Raw genomic sequence first — 21,007 nt, forward strand, 5'->3', positions numbered from 1 at the left:
ATTAAGTAAGACTAAAAGTCAATCAAGAAAGACTAAAGTCAATCTCATACAACTAAAGTCAAAACCATAATCTAAACTAATCAAGTTAATCTCATAAGACTAAAGTCAAAACCCTAATCTAAACTAATCAAGTCAATCTCATAAGATTAAAGTCAAAATCCTATTTAAAACCCTAATCAAACCCTAATTCTTCTTAAAAACTTTATAAATAGGAGCCTCCACACCCTATTTTCGTATCAAATAATAAACCCTAAGAGAAGTAGGTCAAAAAGCTTTCCTAACCTCCCATAAATCCTAATTTTGAAGCCCTAACTCCTTACCTAACACCCATACTTCGATTTTAGCTTGAAAAACACTTAGAAATCCTTCAAAAACACCCCAAAATCTATAACAAATTCGAAGAATCCAGATCTAAGAAAGAGATAACTTGCCTCAGAGCTCAGAGATTAGATCCGGAGACAAAACAAAACAATGAATACTATACGGGGAGCTATTCTATCATATCTGAGGGGATAAAATCGTTGCGTTCAAAAAATGTCAGTATTTTTATTTTTTTTATTATTATTTAGGTCTTGTTAACAATGTAGTTTTATTTGAGAATTAGTAAAGACCGGCGTTTGTCGGGCGAGGTTGGTGCCTAACACCTTCCAACCCTGTAACGTGATCTCCGGACCCGTATTTTTCTATCGTAGATTAGTTTATTTATCTTTTAAAGTTAAAATTCGATTCCTAGATCGTAATAACTAGGTGGCGACTCTCAAACCTCAAAGGTCAGAAGTGGATCCGCGCACCCTACGGATCGAGGGCGCTTTCAGTGGCGACTCCACTGAGGACCATTGAGGATCAGACTTGAAAAACCCCAAGTATGGGAACATTGCCAATAACCTAGTTTTCTTTGTTTTAGTTTATTTTATTTAATTTTTAGTTAGTTTCCTTTTATTGTTTGTTTATTGTTTTTATTCTTGTTGATACATCATTAATTGTTTGATTCTACTTGGAGCACTTTGATTTAACATATCAGTCTCTATGGTTTAATCAAGGGCCATTCGGAATGATCCTAAATAGTGCGATATTTCAAGATGGATGGTTTTGTTGAGGATGGGATATTGATGGTTGGACATGAATGTTTTTTTTTAGATACGTATGTAGATTTGTTTTAAAAAGGAAAATTTTTTAAGTGTGTACAATCTGTCTTTCGACAATATATTTTTCTAAATTTTTTTTCTTTTAGGTGTGCCGATTTGCCCTTTAGGCAGTGTTATTTTTCTTTTTCAAATTTTCATTTTTTTACTTATGTTTTCTTTTAGTTTATTAGGTATCGATCTATCTTTTAATAGATTTCTTTAGGAGTGTCAAATTGTCCATTGACGGTAGTCATTTTTTAAAATTTTTTACTTTATTATTTTGGGTGTGTGACAACAAGTAATTAAAAAAAAAGTGTGTGTGATTAGTCTATTTTTTTTTTTTTAATAATTTCTTAGGCAAGTCGTGCTGGCAGTAAGGAGGAAAGAAAAAAAAAATAAAAAAAATGACTTTTAGGTTCTGTTAGCAAGCATCATCATTTTCATGGGTTTTAGGGGTGGTGTGCCCTAGTGAAATTCGATTTTGATCGTTAAACATTTAATGAGTTTAAAGGTAGGGTGGTGTGCCATTAGTGAGAAGAGGAAATTCTTTTTCTTATCTTCTTCTCCCACAGAAAGAACAACAAAAAGAAGAAGGAACGCCTCTCCTTCTGATCTCTCTCTCTCTCTCTCTCCCCTATCAGTCGATCGCAATATTGATGGATGTAGATCCATTGAATTTTTTTTATCTCTTTTTATTTTTGAGAGGAGTTGTGCTCCTTCTCCAGATCGAGGTCAAAATTTTCTCTGTTCATCTCTTTGTTGCAATTTTTGCTCTTCAAATCATTGGTCTACATCAATTCGTGGGATGAATTCATGCAGAGATCTGTGCAGTTATTTCGTGTGGACCACCAATCAACACGGTATATGATGATATATAGACATTGTGATAGGAAATTGGTTCTCAAAGTATCTGAAGTAAGAGATGATTGATCATAATAACGGCATCGTTGGATCGACAACGGGATTGAATCACTTTGTGAGGATTCTCAGTACTGTTAATATGATGATATATACACGGTAAATTCTTTTGTAGATGTTTTGCCTCCTGAGGTGGACTCAAGTATGTCGTTTTTCAGCCAATCAATGAAGTTGGCAAAAGCTGCTGCTTTAGGAATAGTTTTAAACACTGGGAGGTGAGGTGTGTTTCAAACAATTTGACTTCCTGGGCAATGGATTTTATTCTGTTTTCAATGGTTTAGGGACAAAGAGAAGAAAAATTGAATGAAGGATTTGAGTTGATGTTGCTGGTAGCAACAAATATTGGAAAAGAAAAAAAGATTTTTTTTGTTGTGAGTAGTGCATTGGTGTTGTGTGTGCTGGCAGTCATATAGTAAAAAAATAAAAAAGGAAAGTTGAGGTGTTGGTATTGGCAGCCTGTTTGCTAACAACAATCAAAGAAAATTTTGTTTTTTTTAAATAATAAAATGAATATGTGAATGTTGCTGCCAGCAACATGAATATTTTTATTTTATAATTTTTTGTTTGAAAAAAAAATGTTTGTGCTAGTGTTACTAGCTTAGTAAGGTTTCTTCCTTACTAAGGGTCATTGACCTCTCCACGTGACATCCAAGAGTAATCCGATACCACTACGCGTGGCAGGTGAAATTTTGAGAATCCTTTTTATAATTTTTTTTAATTTCATTTTGAATTTTTGATTTTAAATTGGATTTCGTAATCGCTCATGTTTCAAAAACATTGGATCAAAGCTATAAAAAAAAAATTAAAGTGAATTTTATTTTCGGATCCAAATTTTCCATCAAAATCTTGAAGGTTGTGACATTGGATTGTCGACATGATGAACCATGTGGCCTAATGACCCTTAGTAAAATTTGAAACCCTATGAGTTGGTCATGTTAGCCTATGTTCTCAAAAGATTTGCCAAGCATGTTTTTCAAAAAAAAAAAAAAAAATTTCGATTACTCCTTACCTCAACAACTATCACTCTATTTTCGATTCAATATTCATCGAAGTGTCAATTTATTTTGGATCACCCACAATAACCCTTGATTGGACCATATAAAGAAATATTTTTGGAATTGTATGCTTGCTTCAACTATCGAACCCGTTTATTGATTTTTGTGTTAATTGCTTATCTAACATTGCCATGATCTTGATTGAGATGTATGATGTATTTGTTTTGATTTTAATTGCGATCTAATAGACTTTGAATATCTTGATTAATATTCATGTGGTATCAATATATGATGATATGATTAGGCCCATGGGCCCACTTGTTTGAAAAAGTCCCAGGCACACCCCATCCTGTATTGCACACACCACAAGCACGTTTATTGTTTTGCACGCTTGTATGTCCTAATATAGTCAACGTGGTACTAGTGCGTGGCCCGATCTCTTCGGAGAAGCGGCATCATTCATGAAAATCATAACTCCAGTCACGTACCTTAGGATATATTAAACTGGGGCATCAGTACCGTCTGATCAGGTGACTCTGAAAGGTATATCGATGCACCCAGGCTGGAGCGACCTGAACCTTTGACCTATTATAAGCCGTATAGTTACATGTCCTGTTTGCCAACATAGTACTAGTACATGGTCGGTCCCCTCGTGGGATGACAAACTATTTATGAAAACTACAACTCTTGACTCGTACCCATAGGTATATCAAAGATAATCCAAGTATATCAATTGCACTTCTTGGTCAAAATCGATGCCTAAGCGAGATCCTGCCCCGTTGTATCCTACTATACGAGGGGGATAGACTACGTCTATTCTAGACGAGAGGTATTTAAGTTAGCCCTTGCTCAGCATCGTGCGCCACCTCTCAACTGGGGATCAAACTGATTATTTTTGGCTTCAGAGAAATGAGTTGAGGTTTTAGATTATCACCTATATGGTATATCAAACCAAGTCACCACGTATCGAGAGGTATATAGGTATGCTTGGGCAAGGGTGGTCAGATAAACATGCATTGCACGTAGTAAGCTTAGAGTCTAGAAACCTTCCCTGTAGGTTACGACTCGAACTTATCGTAGGTGTTCCCAGGTTGTTTATTGAATGTGACCTTGTGAATGGTGAATGCATGTGAATTATGAAATCAAGAATGTGCGGATTTGTCCTCAAGGATAAATTTTTTGTTATTTAACTTGATTTGAAATTACAGTATCACTGGGTACACCAACCCAATAAAAAATCCATTTTAAACTTGACCCAGTCCATCTCGATCCAATGATCATTATGGGCCGAGTCATTTGAATCAAATTTTTTTCTAATTTGAATTTTTAACCTATTTTAAAAGAAGAAAAATATTTTTCAGAAGAGAAATGCTTTCCAAAAGTAAAATATTTTCTAGAAGAATAAGATTTTCCAAAGGAAAATGCTTTCCCAAAAAAGTTTTCTAAAAGAAAATGTTTTCCAAAAAAAAGAAAAGGAAGACAAATATTTTTTAAAGAAAAAATGATTGAAATATGTTTGTGAAAATTATTATTCTAGAGTGCAATAAAATTATTTTCCTTTTATGGATGGATTATTTAATGGATTGGTGTACATAATTCAATAAAATCTCAAGGTTCATTTAAATTATTATCAAGGGGGTAACACTGGAATTGATAATCCATATTTGATGGGGTTACTAGGTTATCATTGTATCTAAGCTCAATCGTCCATCGTCTAGCTAGGGTTGTAAATCAGGTCAGTTAGAGTAAACGTCAATATCAAGTCAACAGTTAAAAATGACCTCAAAATTTCTCAACATCGCCCAGTTGTTCTTTGAAGATCACAGTACCTCAATCATGTCGATTATAAGCAATGTCTCACTCCTCAGTCCTAATCAAGCCTGTTGTGGGTAGTCTTGAGTTTTCATGAGTCATTTGGGTTAGTTCGAGTCCTTTTTTTTCAGCAAGGTCATATCTTCTTTTCAAGTCGACTCTTTTTTCTGTTGAGTCGAGTTAGTTTGTCCAGTCATAGAGGTATTTGTCGCCCCCATCTGAATTTGATTGGATAAAGGAAATTTCTGAATACCTCGAGCGCATTAACTACTAATCTGACTTCAAGGATAGATTTCTTTCCTGAGCAAGAAGATAAGAGTCAGGCTTAACATTTAATCGAGAAAATAAGGGTCATTGACCTCGGAACAGAAATTAATTCCTAAAGAGATTCAAATAGAAATCATCATATCCCTAGAGGAATATAAGGGGATAATGAATTTTCTTAGAAATTTCAAAAATCTTATTCGCATGGGCTTATGAGGATATGTTAGATGCAAGCTTGGGTGTTGTCTGACACAGATTAGATATTGACTTGATAAAATGAGATCAAGGAAGATGTTACAAAATGTATCAGTGCTAGACTTCTCAACATGGTAGCACTCCTAGAATAGATTACATTCTCAGATTAATGAAATGGTTGAAAAGAAATTGATATCTGATCTATGTTCAAAGTTCAAGATTTGGTATCATCTCCCTATCGTCCTCAGATTAATAGAGCAGTTGAAGCAAGCAACTAATAAAAGTCTTAAAATAACCATTGTGAAAATGTGTCAATCGCACCAGGATTAGTCAAAAAAGCTACCATTCATACTATGGGGGTACAGAAACAGTTTTACCAGTTGAAAGGGAATCCTGTATCTCAAGGTCTTGATAGAAAGTCAATTGCTAGAAACAGACTAGACTCGCCATTGGGTACGAAGAGCTAAACTTGATTGAAGAAAAACAACTTAGGGTACAAATTTATCAAAGAAAAATTACTCGTATGTTTGACAAGAAGGTTAAAGTTCGTTACTTACAAGTCAAGGATTTAACCATCAGACTTCAAAGAAAACTAAGTACTCCTCCTCGACCATAGGAGGAAGTCTGAACTTAATTGGAGAAATTCATCTATCAGCAAGAAAATACTACTTTGAAAAATCATCAGATTTCAAAGAGAATTGAGTACTTATTTTTGACCCTAGAGGGAAGTTCAAACCTAATTGGGGAGGTCCGTTCATCATAAAAGAAATATTACCCAAAAAAACTGTCAGACTTCAAGATCATGATGGAATCGAATTACTAGAACCAACCAACCTTGACCAGATCAAACGGTACTACATTTAAGGATGCCATCTTTGACCGAATCAATTTCCTGTTACCTAGTTCAAAAGTACAATATCTCATTTCTCAGCCTTTTGCAGCATTTTTTCAAAAAAATAAAGTAAAAAAAAAAACTTTTTATTCCTCAGCCCGATCACCTAACCCAAGGGAGAGAAAAATTCGAACTACGTTTTGGTCTGATCCTAAAATTTGGAGGTACGTAGGCAACCTGAGAAGTTACTTTAGGCCTGACCACATCAAAATAAAAAATAGATTCCCCGACAAAGAAAAAATCTAAAAGGAAAAAAAAATATATCATCCAAAATGGGGAAGAAAATTCAAGGAAAAAAGAAAATAATTTAAAAAGAAATGCCACACAAGGGGCATTCGGGTTTTGAACCTCAAAATTCCTTTATTTTTATACCCAATCCTAAGCCTACCTATAAAAGTCCTCCTGAGTGCTGTGCGAAAAAGTCAAGGAAGATAACAAGGCATGATCAGACAGTAACTCTAAAAGTTCAAAATGGAAGAAAAAAAAAATAAAGCCTGCTAGATTGAAAATCCAAAAGGGCAACTTAGGCAAAAATTAAGACAAGCTCGCAAGGTTGAAAATCTGAAATGACGATTTTGGCAACAATCAGAGTAAAGAAAAAAGAAAAAATTGTAAACTCGCTAGATCAAAAATCTAAAAAGGCGATCTAGGCAAAAGCTAGAGCATGCTCGCTAGATTGAAAACCTGAAAAGGCAATCTAGGCAAAACTTAGAACAACCAAAAAAATAAAAGAAAATCTTCGTTGAGTTGAGAGTTGAAAAGGCAGTTTGAACCGAAACATCAGAAGTTCGAATGATCATGTTTTAATACCCAGTTTGAATAAAATATAGACTCAGTGGATACAAGTATCTCGTCTATGATTAATCTAAAGAGTTTCATATCCCTAAGCAAACCGACAGGGAGAAAGAACAAATTCTATGATGAATTTCAGAAAGAAATATTTTGTTCAAATTTCTTTGAGTTTGACTCAAAATCTTCAATATAATTAATCAAAATTAAAAGTTGGATCTTTATTGCGCTTGTGGTAATCAAATATTTTAAACCTTCATACAAGAGGCGTTTTCTTTTTCCTCTAAATATGTAGTTTCCCCCTTATACTAGGGGCATTTTTTTAATTGTTTACATGATGTATTTAATTATCTCCAATGCCATGTTTATTGTCAAACTAGGGACATTTTGTTTTTGAGCAAGGTTAATCCTAAAAGATAATGGGAACTCCAAACTTAAGGTTACCCTCTTGATAACAGTTTTTCGAAAAATTCTTGAGGTTCAAAAGAAATAAAAACTCAGGTTTTAAATTCATAAAATTTTTGAAAAAAAAAAACCCTTAAGGGTCAAACAAAAGTGTTCTTGATCTCATATTTTGGTTATCAGATTCATTAATCCTTTTCCAGATCTATTCATTCCTAAATTCGATCATTCTCTTCTAGATTCATTATCTTCCAGACTTATTCATTCATTCTTTGATTCAATTATTATTATCTAGATTCATTTTCAATCTCATCCAGATTCATTTTAATCATTCTTCTCTAGATTCATTCATTTTTTCTTAAAATTCATTCATTCCTCTACCAGTTTAGCTCAATTGACACCAAGGGTTATCTTGGATTTTGCTCAGTTGCTGCCAAGGGTTAACTTGGATTTTACTCAGATGTCGCCAAGGGTTATCTTGGATTTTACTCAGTTGCCACTAAGGGTTATCTTGGATTTTGCTCAGTTGCCGCCAAGGGTTATCTTGGATTTTACTTTGCTCAGTTGCCGCCAAGGGTTAACTTGGATTTTGCTCAGTTGCCGCCAAGGGTTATCTTGAATTTTGCTTAGTTGCCACCAAGGGTTATCTTGGATTTTGCTCAGATGCCGCCAAGGATTATCTTGGATTTTGCTAAGTTGCCTCCAAGGGTTAATTGGGATTTTGCTCAGTTGCCGCCAAGGGTTATCTTGGATTTTGCTTAGTTGCTGTCAAGGGTTAACTTGGATTTCGCTCAGTTGCCGCCAAGGGTTAACTTGGATTATGCTCAGCCAGTTGCCACCGAGGACTTTATCGGATTATGCTCAGCCAGATACCACCTGTTTTGCTCAGATTTTACTTAGATAGTTCTTTACTCTTTTACCTCGAGTAAGTAGAGTAGGACTTCCAGAAAAATAGTTCATTACTCTTTCACTCTGAGTAGGTAGAGTAGAACTTCCAAAAAAAAAAAATTTCATTACTCTTTCAACCTTGGCAGGTAGAGTAGGACTCCCAAAAAGCTTAGTTCATTACTCTTTCACTCCGAGTAGGTAGAGTAGAACTTCCCTAAAAAAATTAGTTTATTGCTCTTTCACCCTGGGCAAGTAGAGTAAGACTCCTAAAAAATTAGTTCATTACTCTTTCACTCCGAGTAGGTAGAATAAAACTTTCCAAAAAAAAATTAGTTTATTACTCTTTCACCTTAGATAGGTAGAGTAGGACTCCCAAAAAGCTTAGTTCATTACTCTTTCACCCCGAGTAGGTAGAATAGGACTCCCTAAAAAAAAATTTGTTCATTACTCTTTCACCCAGGGTAGGTAAAGTAAGACATTCAACTTTTTTATGCTCAGATTTTGCTCAAACCCTCTCAAATTTCAAGTGTATACACTTGCACATATTAGTCAAGGAGAATTTTTTTAAATTCAAGAATATGACACTGTCAGTGAGAATTCTCGCTCGATGACCTGACAACGTTTTAGTTTGGGGAGAGTTTTATGCTTAAGGATCTGAACATCCCAATGAATTGCTAAATCAGGCTGCAAAATGAATTGTCACTTGCTTTGGCATTCGGATATCGCACCATCTACCAAAATATATTTGCTATCTTGTATGCTTCAACCCTCTGCCAAAGAAGGGCATCTGTAGACACCCCATTTTTGCATTCGCCTGATTAATCATCTAGTCAACCCAATCGCAACGATTCCCAATGATGGATGTTTATTACATTACTTTATTTTATTATCAGATGTATTTCAAAAATTCAGATGAGGTATCTCGAACTGACAAAACTGTAGAAATCATGCTATGCTAGGAAAACACGACCCTAGAAACATAGAAATCATCATCTTGTAGACAAAAAGAAACTTTACGATAAAAATCACTAAAAATGACCAAATTACCAAAATACCCCTAACCTTAAAATATCCTTAGAGCCTACGTTACACTTAGGAAAATACATTCAAACACGTAAAATAACAAATCGAAACTAAATAAATCATTTCGTCAATTTTCATAAAATTCGATAAAATTTTGAAAATGTGCCTCATAAAGTTCACGATCATTCCATACAAAAAAATTTCATAAATGACACAAACCAATATTTTCATTGAATTCCTTACAAAAAATAGATTCTAAAACATCGTGAAACGTTGAAAAATGACTTAAAACACAAAAAGTCCTCTCCGAGGGCAAAACCGTAATTTTATAATTTTAATAATTAAAAATTTTGAAATTAATAAATAAAATATTAAATAATATAAAGTGAAACATTAATAAAATTAATTTAAAATTTTAAACAAAAATTTGATTAATCAGGCTTTCAAGTAAAATTGTTGATGGTTGCTAGGATATTTATTCAAGGACCCCTCCATCTGGGGGACCAAAGAATTAAAGATATAATAAAAGGGGGCTCTCCAAAAATTAAAGTCAATCAAGTAAGACTAAAAGTCAATCAAGAAAAACTAAAGTCAAAGTATTAAAGTCAATCTCATACGACTAAAGTCAAAACCCTAATCTAAACTAATCAAGTCAATCTCATAAGACTAAAGTCAAAACCCTAATTAAAACCCTAAAAGAAACCCTAATCAAATCCTAATTCTTCTAAAAAACTTTATAAATATGAGCCTCCACACCTTATTTTCGTATCAAATTATAAACCCTAAGAGAAGTAGGTCAAAAAGCTTCCCTAGCCTCCCATAAACCCTAATTTTAAATCCCCAACTCCTTACCTAACACCCATACTTCGATTTTAGCTTGAAAAAACACTTAGAAATCCTTCAAAAACACCTCAAAATCCATAATAAATTCAAAGAATCCAGATCTAAGAAAGAGATATCTTGCCTCGGAGCTCAGAGATTAGATCCGGAGACAGAACAAAACGAAGAATACTATACGAGGAGCTATGCTATCAGATCTGAGGGGATAAAATCGCTGCGCTCGGAAAATGTCATTATTTTTATTTTTTTATTATTATTTAGGTCTTGTTAGCAATGTAGTTTTATTTGGGAATTAGTAAAGACCAGCGTTTGTCGAGCGAGGTTAGTGCCTAACACCTTCCAACCCTGTAACGTGATCTCCGGACCCGTATTTTTCTATCGTAGATTAGTTTATTTACCTTTTAAAGTCAAAATTCGGTTCCTAGACCGTAATAACTAGGTGGCGACTCTCAGACCTTAAAGGTCAAAAGTGAATCCGCGCACCCTATGAATCGAGGGTGCTTTTAGAGAGTTCGAATAGTTACAAGCTTTATAATTGGGGCGAATGTATCATGATAATCAAGTCCTTCAATTTGACAAAAGTCCTTAGCAACCAATTGCACCTTACGATGCTCCACTATACCATCCGAATGAAATTATGTTTTGTAAACCCATTTGCAACCAATGGGGTTTTTGCGTAACGAAAAGGGCACAAGACTCCATGTATTATTGTTTTCAAGAGCAACAAGTTCGGTTGCCATGGCATCCTGTCAATGTGGAAATTTGACAGCTTGAGAAAATGTGCAAGGTTCATCTGTAAAAACAATAGTAGAAAGAAAACCTCTATGTGCAAAAGAATAATTAGAAGTGTTAATGTAATCATGATGATGGTAGGGCAGTCACTTCAGAATGCGATGGCGAAGGTGAGGAACCATGAGTAATAACTGAATATAATCGTTCAAGTAGGCTAGACGTTGATGTTGATGTTTTCAAGGTGGTGAAGGAATAGAGGTTGAATCGTTAACAGGGACATGGGACATTAGGGGAGGATAATGGAGGGATGTGAGCGTTAGACGGATTGGGTTGCGAAGCATCAGTGATGGGAAATGAATATGAAGGGGCATCGTGTGTGCTCAGTGGAAAGGTAAAGGTCCCTGTATCTTCAATGAGTAGGGGAATAATAAGGGGGTGGAATAGAATGTGTTGGTATACTAAAAAAAGGAAAAATGCCTTCATGAAAAATAACATCACGAGAAGTATAGATAGAATGGGATCAATATTAAAAATGCGATACCCTTTTCGACCATATGGGTATCCAACAAAAATGCCAGGATTGGCACGTAGATCAAATTATGTTTAATGTTGGCATTATGGGCATAACTTAAACATCCAAATATGCGGAGGTGGTCATAAGTAGGTGGTGATGAGATTTTCCCAAAAGCAAAAGGGAAGGCATTTTATTTATGAGGTAAGCCTCGGTTAAAACACATTCAACCCAAAAATTTAATGGTAGATGTGCTTGAAAAAGGAGATCACGAGTTATTTCAAGAAGATGGTGGTGTTTTGTTTTGAAGACACCATTTTGTTGAGGAGTTCCAACATATCTCCTATGATGAATGAAAATATTTTCAGAAAAGAAAACTTGCCTTTTTTTGGATGCGAATTCAGAACTATTGTCCATTTGAACTCTTTGAATAAAAAAAATCAGCATTACCGAATGAAAGAGTATGCATTTGAGAATTAAATTGAGTTTTGACCATAGGAAAAAATAATTTCAATATGCTTTGAGTTTGAGATTTAATGGGCATAAGATAAATCCAAGTGCATTGAGTGAAATCATCAACAATGGTTAAAAATAATAATGAGAACCATCAAAAGAATTTTACACAAAAGGTCTCAAAAAATGATTTATTAGAAGTACTAGATTGAAAAGGCAAGGGCCCTTGTTTAGCTTTGGGACAAATGTCACAAAAGTCATTTTTGGAGCATTAAATAGAAGCAAACTTATCTAATAAAGGTGCTAATGAACGAAAAGAAATATGTCCTAAATGACAATGCCAAAGGTCTGTGGTGGGAAGTGTAGTAACTGTCAACTCCGTGGGGGATGATTGATAGTAATAAAAGCCCTCATAGATGCCCCCCTGTTCAATCATCTTCTTTGTTGATTGGTCCTGAAAAACACATGAATCTGCAAAAATGTTAGGGAATACAAAAACTTGTTGTCTAAATTTACGCACGCAAGTATACGTATCGAAACAAGTAATAAAGTGATAAGAAAATATCGTTCCCACGGAGACTAAATACCAATATATTACTAATTACCAATTTATCTCACTTTAATTTTATCCAAACAAAAGTAAAAATAGAAATTAAAAATAAATAAGGAAAATAACGCAGATAATAAATTTGTAGATTTAAAATCAATGAGTGATGAAACCTAGGTTTATAATTTCTCCTAAACAATCATTTGATTAAATTCTCCTTCCCTCTATGATAAATTAATCTACTATGATTTTCATCCAAGAGTATTAAGTTCTCTACAAGCCTCTGTCGATGGTCATGTAAAAATACCTTCCTAGATTAACTCCATATATGTCTATAAGAATTAAATCAAGAAGAATTCATGAAAACTAGACTCTCATAATGGATGCACATGTAACGTGAGTATATGTCTATATTAAATTAGCGTATATTATTCTATCTAGGCCATGAACACAAAACAACTCCGTCGATATTATTAAGGTTCACTGATTCAATTCAATCAATGGCCAATTAATTAGATCGCATTAAACATCGGATAGAATAAACAATCACATGTAGAAATAATCATAGAAGAAAGATAAAAAATTAATCAAGCATCATGAATGGGTTCCATTATAATCCTAGAATGAAAATTCGTTTATCATTGAAAATAAAACACAATCACAAAAGTATTCAACCATTATTAGAGATTACAAAGATTAAGAGAAGAGATAAAGTTCAGGAACATAAAACTCAAAAGTCGAATCTCCAGCTCTTGTCCTCCTTCTCGATGTTGCGCCTCTAAGAAAAACTCAGAACTTCTGTCTCCCTAAAAAGACTTAATCTTTTCTATTTATAGCTATGGAGTCATTAGGGTTTAAAAATCCCATAATTCGCCTCTAATTCGGTCCCAAAAAATTAACGAGTAATGCTGGAAAAGTAAGTGGGCCATAGCCTCAAAACATGTCATGCAACGGCTTGTATTTTTATATTTCTGTTGTGCAATTCTTGAATTCCCACTACGGCCTTGTTTTCTATCAAGTTACGGCTTGAAGACTTTTTAACTTGTATGCTTAGCTTCATTCTTCCGAGAGTGAACCAATTTGGAGCTAGAATTTTCTCCTAAATGTTGACAAATATCCTAATGTTCCATATTGTTCCTAAACTGAAAAATAAGAATAAAAATCAAATAAAAACATAGAATCACACAAAAAGTATAAAACAAATTAAACTTAAATAAGAATAACTAAAAGACTCTAAAATTAATAAAATATTATATTTAAAAGTGGTTAATTCGCAGGTATAAAATCCATTCATCAAACATCCCCAAACTTAACATTTTGCTAGTCCTTGAGCAAAATAAAAATAAAGAAAAACCTAACTAAAAGAAAGAAATCTAAAATACAAATAAAACACAAGTCATGATACTAGCCTGATTCTCCATACTTGCCTCAAAGAGTCTAGAATTTCAACCCAAATGTCATTCAACCTTACCTTGAACCCTCCACATATGTGTAAACAACACCTTATCACTTAATTAGTTTTCAACCCAAATCTGTTCATGCAATCAAGAGTAAACACAAGTGATCTCTAGATATTGACATTAATGAACTCCATAGGCCTATTTTCATGTTATTCTCCACTAATGTAAGTCGTCACTCAATCAAGAATCAATAGGACTTTTATTCAACTTGTAATGTGTGGCTGGGTTAAAGGTAGGATAAAAAAAATTTGTGGCTCAGATCACCCCTTAAACACATCAATCTCTTAGGATTCTCACAAAGTGCAAACTTACATTTCAATATCAACTCACTCCGCATTCTTAATCTCGTTTCACTTCATTCTTTTCACAACCCTTTATTCACTATTTTTTTCATCATTTTTTTTGTACTTTTTTTTTCTCTTTTCAAAATAGCCCATTGCACCCCCAAACTTATCTGATTCAATGCATTCTTTAACATGAAGGGATGTAGTAATAAGCCAAAAAAAAAATTTCAACATAAGTATTTTTCGAAACCTCAACTGAATATTCTCGAAACTTCACCTTCAACCCTTATTTACATAGTTCAAAATTATCCAGTAGCAATCAATATGCTTAAGAGGTGATGGGTTAAATTTTAGAAAAATTAGACAAAAAGGCTTAGTTAGTACTGTGGGTGCCAAAGAAAATGGGAAACAAGGCTCAATGGGGAAGACTAGTGATAAAATCAACATAGGTAAACTTAAAAGGCTCAATCGATCCAATTATGGCCTAAATCATATCCCTAATCAAGTGCAACCTAGAGTTCATTGAGATCATGGATAACACTTAAAGGCATAAACATTCTCCAAGTATATCAAACAACCAAGTGCATCAAGATTATAAGCTCAATGTAAAAGAGTTCAAAACATGATTGAATTTCATCAGGGTCAAGCACACAAACAAGTTCAACCTCAATCATTTTCCAAGAACCATGTATATATTCAATCAAAATCATTATCATTGGCTATAGATTATTAGGTAAAAATCATCACAAAACACAAATTTTTTTATTTATTTTTAAACACTAACTTAAACACACCAAAACCTAAGCTTAAACACATTAAAGCAAACATAAAAATAAAAAAAAAGTTTTCAGAAAAATATTACTCCCACCCCAAACTTAGTTATTGCATTGTCCTCAATGTAATCAATTAGAACCAAAGGTAGGTAAAAGAACTTCCTTGAAATTTTTATTGGCGGCCAGGAGTCATTAGCATCATCCGCGCCATCTTCAGTGCTATTGTCATTCAGTCCTGGCGATAGTGATGAAATGGTGATGCTCGTGTTTTGTTACTTTTCACAACCAGTAACCAAATATCAAGACTCCACAACAAGTAATCGTAACCTAATCACTAACAGTCGAAATGACAAGTATAGCAATTGCACTCAATTATATCTAGCAAACACCATGTATATCCAACAGCCCCCAAAATTTACAGCAAATTGACCTTCTCAGCCTCTTTCATTGTCATTGAACTTTTCACAAACACCTGGTATGCACAAAAAAATAATGATATCCCAAAATCAAGTAATACCAGTCACTTTCACAAAAGTTCGTACATGTCACAGTACATAGTACTCCACCAATCAAATAATCCAAACGCCCATTCCAACATCAATCAATCCACTCAATCACTCAGCATCAATCACCAATGAAATCCATCAAACACTTCCAAATAGTCATAATTGCAATCAAAGGTCAAATTTCCCAATCCAAATAGTCAATTTTTTTTGTTATCAATATGCAATATAGGCTAATTGAATGTAACACTTACGAACAAAACCTGATGGTACCCTAATTGATTTGGTGAAATCGACAAAGAAAATACTCGGAAGATCCGTTGAAATTTGGTGAAATTGTGTTCACGAATTTGATCTCGCTTTAACCACCTTTGAATATTGAGAGGGAGATATAGGAATAATGCTAGAGAAGAGGGAGAAGGGTGAAAAATTTTATGTCATTGAGACACGAAGAGAAGATTAGTTGTGAAATTGTGTAACATTAGAAATATTAGGGTAAATGTAACCCTTTTCTATTTGGGTATAATTTTGGGTTGAGGCCTGGTAGAATATTATGCCATGGCCCAAATTTTTATATTTCTGATCAGTTTTGTCACGAACTAGTGCTTTGACCTGAGAAAAGTTAAGTCACGACCTCTTTGCACTGTGAGATCAGGACCTGTTGTCTGTTCTAGATGCCACGGCTATAAATGAGTAGAGGCCACAACTTCTTCAACCTGTACTTCCACAGTCTTGTGTCTGTTACCAATGCTTTTGATTTACTTAGATACTCCCAACATATTTCAACAAAACATAATTAAATAGAATTAAGAAGAATTCTAAACATTATAATAAAAGCAAACTAAATAACTTTTTTTTTTAAATTAAAAAGAAAATAATGAAGAGTAATGAAATTCAAAATAAACGAAGTGAGAGTTTAGAACACTTGGGTTGCCTCCCAAGAAGCGCTTGTTTTAAAATCTTTAGCCTGACTTTCTCTGAAGTCATTCCGGATTTGTTAGAGTGATGGTGGATTTCTGACGATCAGTTTCACCACCCCAGTAATGCTTGAGACGTTGTCCATTTACCTTGAAGATGTCCTTTGTGATTTCATCTTGGACCTCAATAGCTCCATGTGGATATGCTTTAATCACAGTAAATGGTCCTGACCATCTAGATTTGAGCTTGCTGGGAAAAAATTTCAAACGGGAATTGAATAATAGGACAAGTTTTCCTGGCTCAAAATGTCTCTCCAATATCTTCTTATCATGCCATCTTTTGATTTGATCTTTGTAAAGCTCGGCATTCTCGTAGGCGTGGAGATGAAACTCATCCATCTCATTGAGCTGTAGACAACGTTTTTCACCGACGGCTCTTAAATCAAAATTCAAGTTCTTTATTGCTCAAAACGCCTTGTGCTCTAGTTCGATAGGGAGATGACATGCCTTGCCAAAAACCAACCGGTAAGATGACATTCCAATTGGTGTTTTGTAGGCAGTCCGATAAACTCATAATGCGTCATCTAATCGTTTTGACCAATTCTTGCGAGATGGGCTCACAGTCTTCTCCAGAATCCGCTTAATTTTCCTATTAGAAATCTCTACTTGACCACTAGTTTGTGGATGGTAAGCCGTAGTGATCTTACGAGTTACCCCATATCTAGTTAGAAGGGTTTCAAAATATTTATTACAGAAGTGAATACCTTCATCACTAATTATTGCCCGAGGAGTGCCATAACGGGTAAAGATGTTATTCCTCAAAAAATTCAGCACCACTTTAACATCATTGGTGGGCAATGCAGTCGCTTCCACCCATTTTGAGACATAATCGACTGCCATTAGAATGTAGAGATTATTATAGGAAGAGATGAAGGGGCCCATAAAATCAATTTCCCACACATCAAAGATCTCCACCTCCAGAATGTTATTGAGTGGCATCTCATGTCTATTTGAAATATTACCAACCCTTTGGCATCGATCACACCTTGAGACAAATAAATAAGCATCTTTAAATAATGTAGGCCAATAGAAACCTGATTGTAGCACCTTGGCTGCAATTCTCTCTCCCCCAAAATGGCCTCCATATTCAAACAAATGACAATGTCCAAGTGTGTCTTCAACTTCTTCTTTAGAAACACACCTCCTTATAATCTGATCCGCACATTGCTTGAACAAGAAAGGCTCGTCCCAAACATAATACTTGACATCATACAAGAATTTTTTCTTCTGTTGAGAGCTTAACTCAGGAGGGAATACTTTGCTGATGATGAATTTACATAATCTGCATACCAAGACAAGTTCTTTTGATCATAAGCAAATAATTGTTCATTTGGGAATGACTCATTGATCAGAGTCTCATCATTAACTTTTCCCCCATTATCTAGTCTTGAGAGATGATTCGCCACTTGGTTTTCAGTCTCATTTTTATCCCTGAATCTCTAAGTTAAACTCTTGTAACAAGAGAACCCGTTGGATAAGTCGAGGTTTTGCATCTTTCTTAGCAATTAAATACTTGATAGCAGCATGATCAGTAAAAATAATCACCTTTGTCCCGATGAAATATGCACGAAAATTTTCAAATGCAAACACAATTGCTAGCAACTCCTTCTCAGTGGTAGCATAATTCAATTGTGCATCATTTAATGTCTTGCTAGCATAATATATAGTATGAAAATTTAATTTTTTTCGTTGGCCTAGAACCGTGCCAACAGCAAAATCACTAGCATCACACATAAACTCAAACGGGAGATTCCAATCTGGGGCAACAATGATGGGTGCTGACACTAATTTAGATTTCAAGATCTGAAATGCCTCAAGACACTTTTCATTAAATTTGAAAACCACTTCTTTTTCCAACAAACTACAAAGCGGTTTAAAGATTTTCAAGAAGTTCTTAATAAAACGCTGGTAGAATTCAGCGTGGCCAAGAAAACTTCGAACACCCTTGACAGAAGATGGTGGTGGTAGTTTTTCAATAGTCTCAATCTTTGCCCCATCCACCTCAATTCCCTTAATTGATACTCGATGGCCGAGAATAATTCTTTCTTGCACCATGAAATGGCATTTCTCCTAATTCAACACAAGATTCGTTTCTTCACATCTTTTGAGAACTAATGCCAAGTTATCCAAGAAAATATTGAAAGAATCACCAAATACCGAGAAGTCATCCATGAATACCTCTATGAAGTACTCTACTAAATCAGAAAAAATTGACATCATACACCTTTGAAATGTCATTGGTGCATTGCAAAGTCCGAAGGGCATCCTTCGAAATGCAAAAGTTTCGTAGGGACAGGTGAACGTTGTCGTCTCTTGATCTTTAGGTGCTATAGCAATCTAATTGTATCTTGAATATTCATCCAAGAAATAATAATAAAAATGCCCCACTAGTCTATCAAGCATCTGATCAATGAACAGTAAGGGAAAATGATATTTTCAAGTAGCTTTATTTAACTTCCGATAATCCATACAAACACGCCACGCAGTTACTGTCCTTGTTGGGATAAGCTCATTATTATCGTTCATCACAACAGTCATTCCTCCCTTTTTCGGTACACATTGTACCGGACTAACCCATGAGCTATTAGAAATAGGATAAATTATGCCCGCATCAAACCACTTTATAATCTCCTTTTTCACCACTTCTTTCATAATTGGGTTAAGTCGACGTTGGTGCTCAATAGAGGGCTTATAATCATCCTCCATAAGGATTTTGTGTATGCAAATAGAAGGACTAATCCCCTTAATATCCGCTATGGACCATCCCAACGCTTTCTTGTACTCTCGCAACACCCTTTCCTAGTCAGGCTCAAGAAAGGTCGAAATAATAACTGGCACAGATGATGATTCACCAAGGAAAGCAAACCTCAAATGATTAGGAAGAAGCTTAATCTCTAGTGATGGTAGTTCTGGAATTAAAGGCTTCAAATGATAACCTAACGATGGTACTTTTAATAGAACAAGTGAATTTTAGCGTAGCCTCCAAGTAATTCACCAACTCCAAACATTCCTCATTGTATGCATTGATGATTGCTAATTCAAACTGGTCAAATGAAAGTGTTTCGTCATGGTCATGTCGAACATATGTGTCCACTGCATCAATTCTATAGCAATATTCAGACTCATCAGTAGGAAACTTTATGGCTTTGAAAACATTAAACTTTACCTCTTGATCTTGAACTCTCATAATAAGCTTGCCCTTTTGCACATCAATAAGAGTTCTACTTGTGGGCTAAGAATGGTCTACCAAGAATGATTGGAACATCCCTATCCTTCTCCATATCAAGAACAATAAAATCCACAGGAAATATAAATTTGTCAATCTTAATAAGCACATCTTCAATTACCCATCTCGGATACTTCAATGATCTATCAACTAACTGGAGTGTCACAATAGTAGGCCTAGCTTCTCCCAATCCTAATTTTTGAAATATAGACAATGACATCAGATTAATACTAGTTCCCAAATCATACAAAGCACTACTAGAGAATTGATTACCTATAGTGCATTGTATAGTGAAGCTCCCTAGATCCTTAAGCTTTGCTGGAAGTTTCCTTTGAATGATAACACTACATTCTTCAATCAAACCCACTGTTTCAAATTCAGTCAATCGCCTCTTTTTAGTCAAGATATCTTTTATAAACTTGGCATAACTTGGCATTTGCTCTAAAGCTTCAGCGAATAGAATATTAATATGCAACTTCTTGAAGACATTCAGAAACTTTGCAAACTACTTGTCATGTTTTTGTTTCATGAAACGTTGAGGAAATGGTAGGGACTTCTACAATGTTCAAGACTATCCATAAAATAGTCTAATTTCTTTTACCATTGTTGTGCTGTTTGCTTGAGCCCATACAATGACTTCTTTAACATACATACAAGATTCCCTTGCCTTTCTCAACAAAATCTTAAGGTTGTTTCATGTATACCTTTCCTCAAGATCACCATGTAAAAATGTAATTTTTACATCTATTTGTTCAAGTTCAATATCAAACATTGCAATAAGTGAAAATACAAATGGAATGGAAATAAATTTAACAATTGATACAAAAATTTCAAGAAAGGCGTCATCTTGTAAAAATCTCTTGACAACTAACCTTGTTCTATATATTTCAACTTTCCCATCAATCCCTTTCTTGATTTTATATATCGATTTGCACTTAACCTACTACCTTTTCACAACCTCACCAAATCTCATGTTTGATTCTTGTGAAGAGCTTTCATCTCCCCACCTATTAGTTCCTTCCAATTAGTCATTGAATGAAGTCGGTTCTCCATATCCCATTATTAATGCTTCTAATATGCTAGGATCCACACTATCTCTAAGACATTTTGGCAAATCAATTAGCTGTCTTGGGCAATCTAACAATACTACTTGCAACATCCTCCATGATAGTTTTATTTTTCAAAAGTTAACACATTGGTACAACTTCAAAATGCGCATATCTTCTTCATGTTGCTCATCAAGTTGATCATCTTCCAAATATTTTTTGTTTATGTTACTAGTAACTACATAAACTTAAGGTCCAATTTTCTCCTTAAACAATTTTAAACTATTGCATAAGCATCAAAATCAAATATTTTTAAATTAAAATATTCACAAGGATTTCTATAACATACCTCT

General features: G+C 34.6%; 1 protein-coding gene across 1 annotated transcript; it reads right to left on the bottom strand.

Moving 5' to 3' along the window:
• Positions 1-16,388: 16,388 nt before the first annotated feature.
• Positions 16,389-16,721, bottom strand: LOC147394179 (uncharacterized). Its single transcript, XM_086454578.1, has one exon. The coding sequence runs from the start codon at positions 16,719-16,721 to the stop codon at positions 16,389-16,391; it is 333 nt and encodes a 110-aa protein (XP_086310704.1).
• Positions 16,722-21,007: the final 4,286 nt, after the last annotated feature.

The sequence above is a fragment of the Akebia trifoliata genome, chromosome 9, assembly GCF_017979445.1.
Source record: "Akebia trifoliata isolate Shusen 1 chromosome 9, ASM1797944v1, whole genome shotgun sequence".
Taxonomy (NCBI): domain Eukaryota; kingdom Viridiplantae; phylum Streptophyta; class Magnoliopsida; order Ranunculales; family Lardizabalaceae; genus Akebia; species Akebia trifoliata.

Excerpts from the sequence above, each read along its gene's own strand:
- LOC147394179 (XM_086454578.1), bottom strand. The coding sequence starts at position 16,721 with ATGGATGAGTTTCATCTCCACGCCTACGAGAATGCCGAGCTTTACAAA.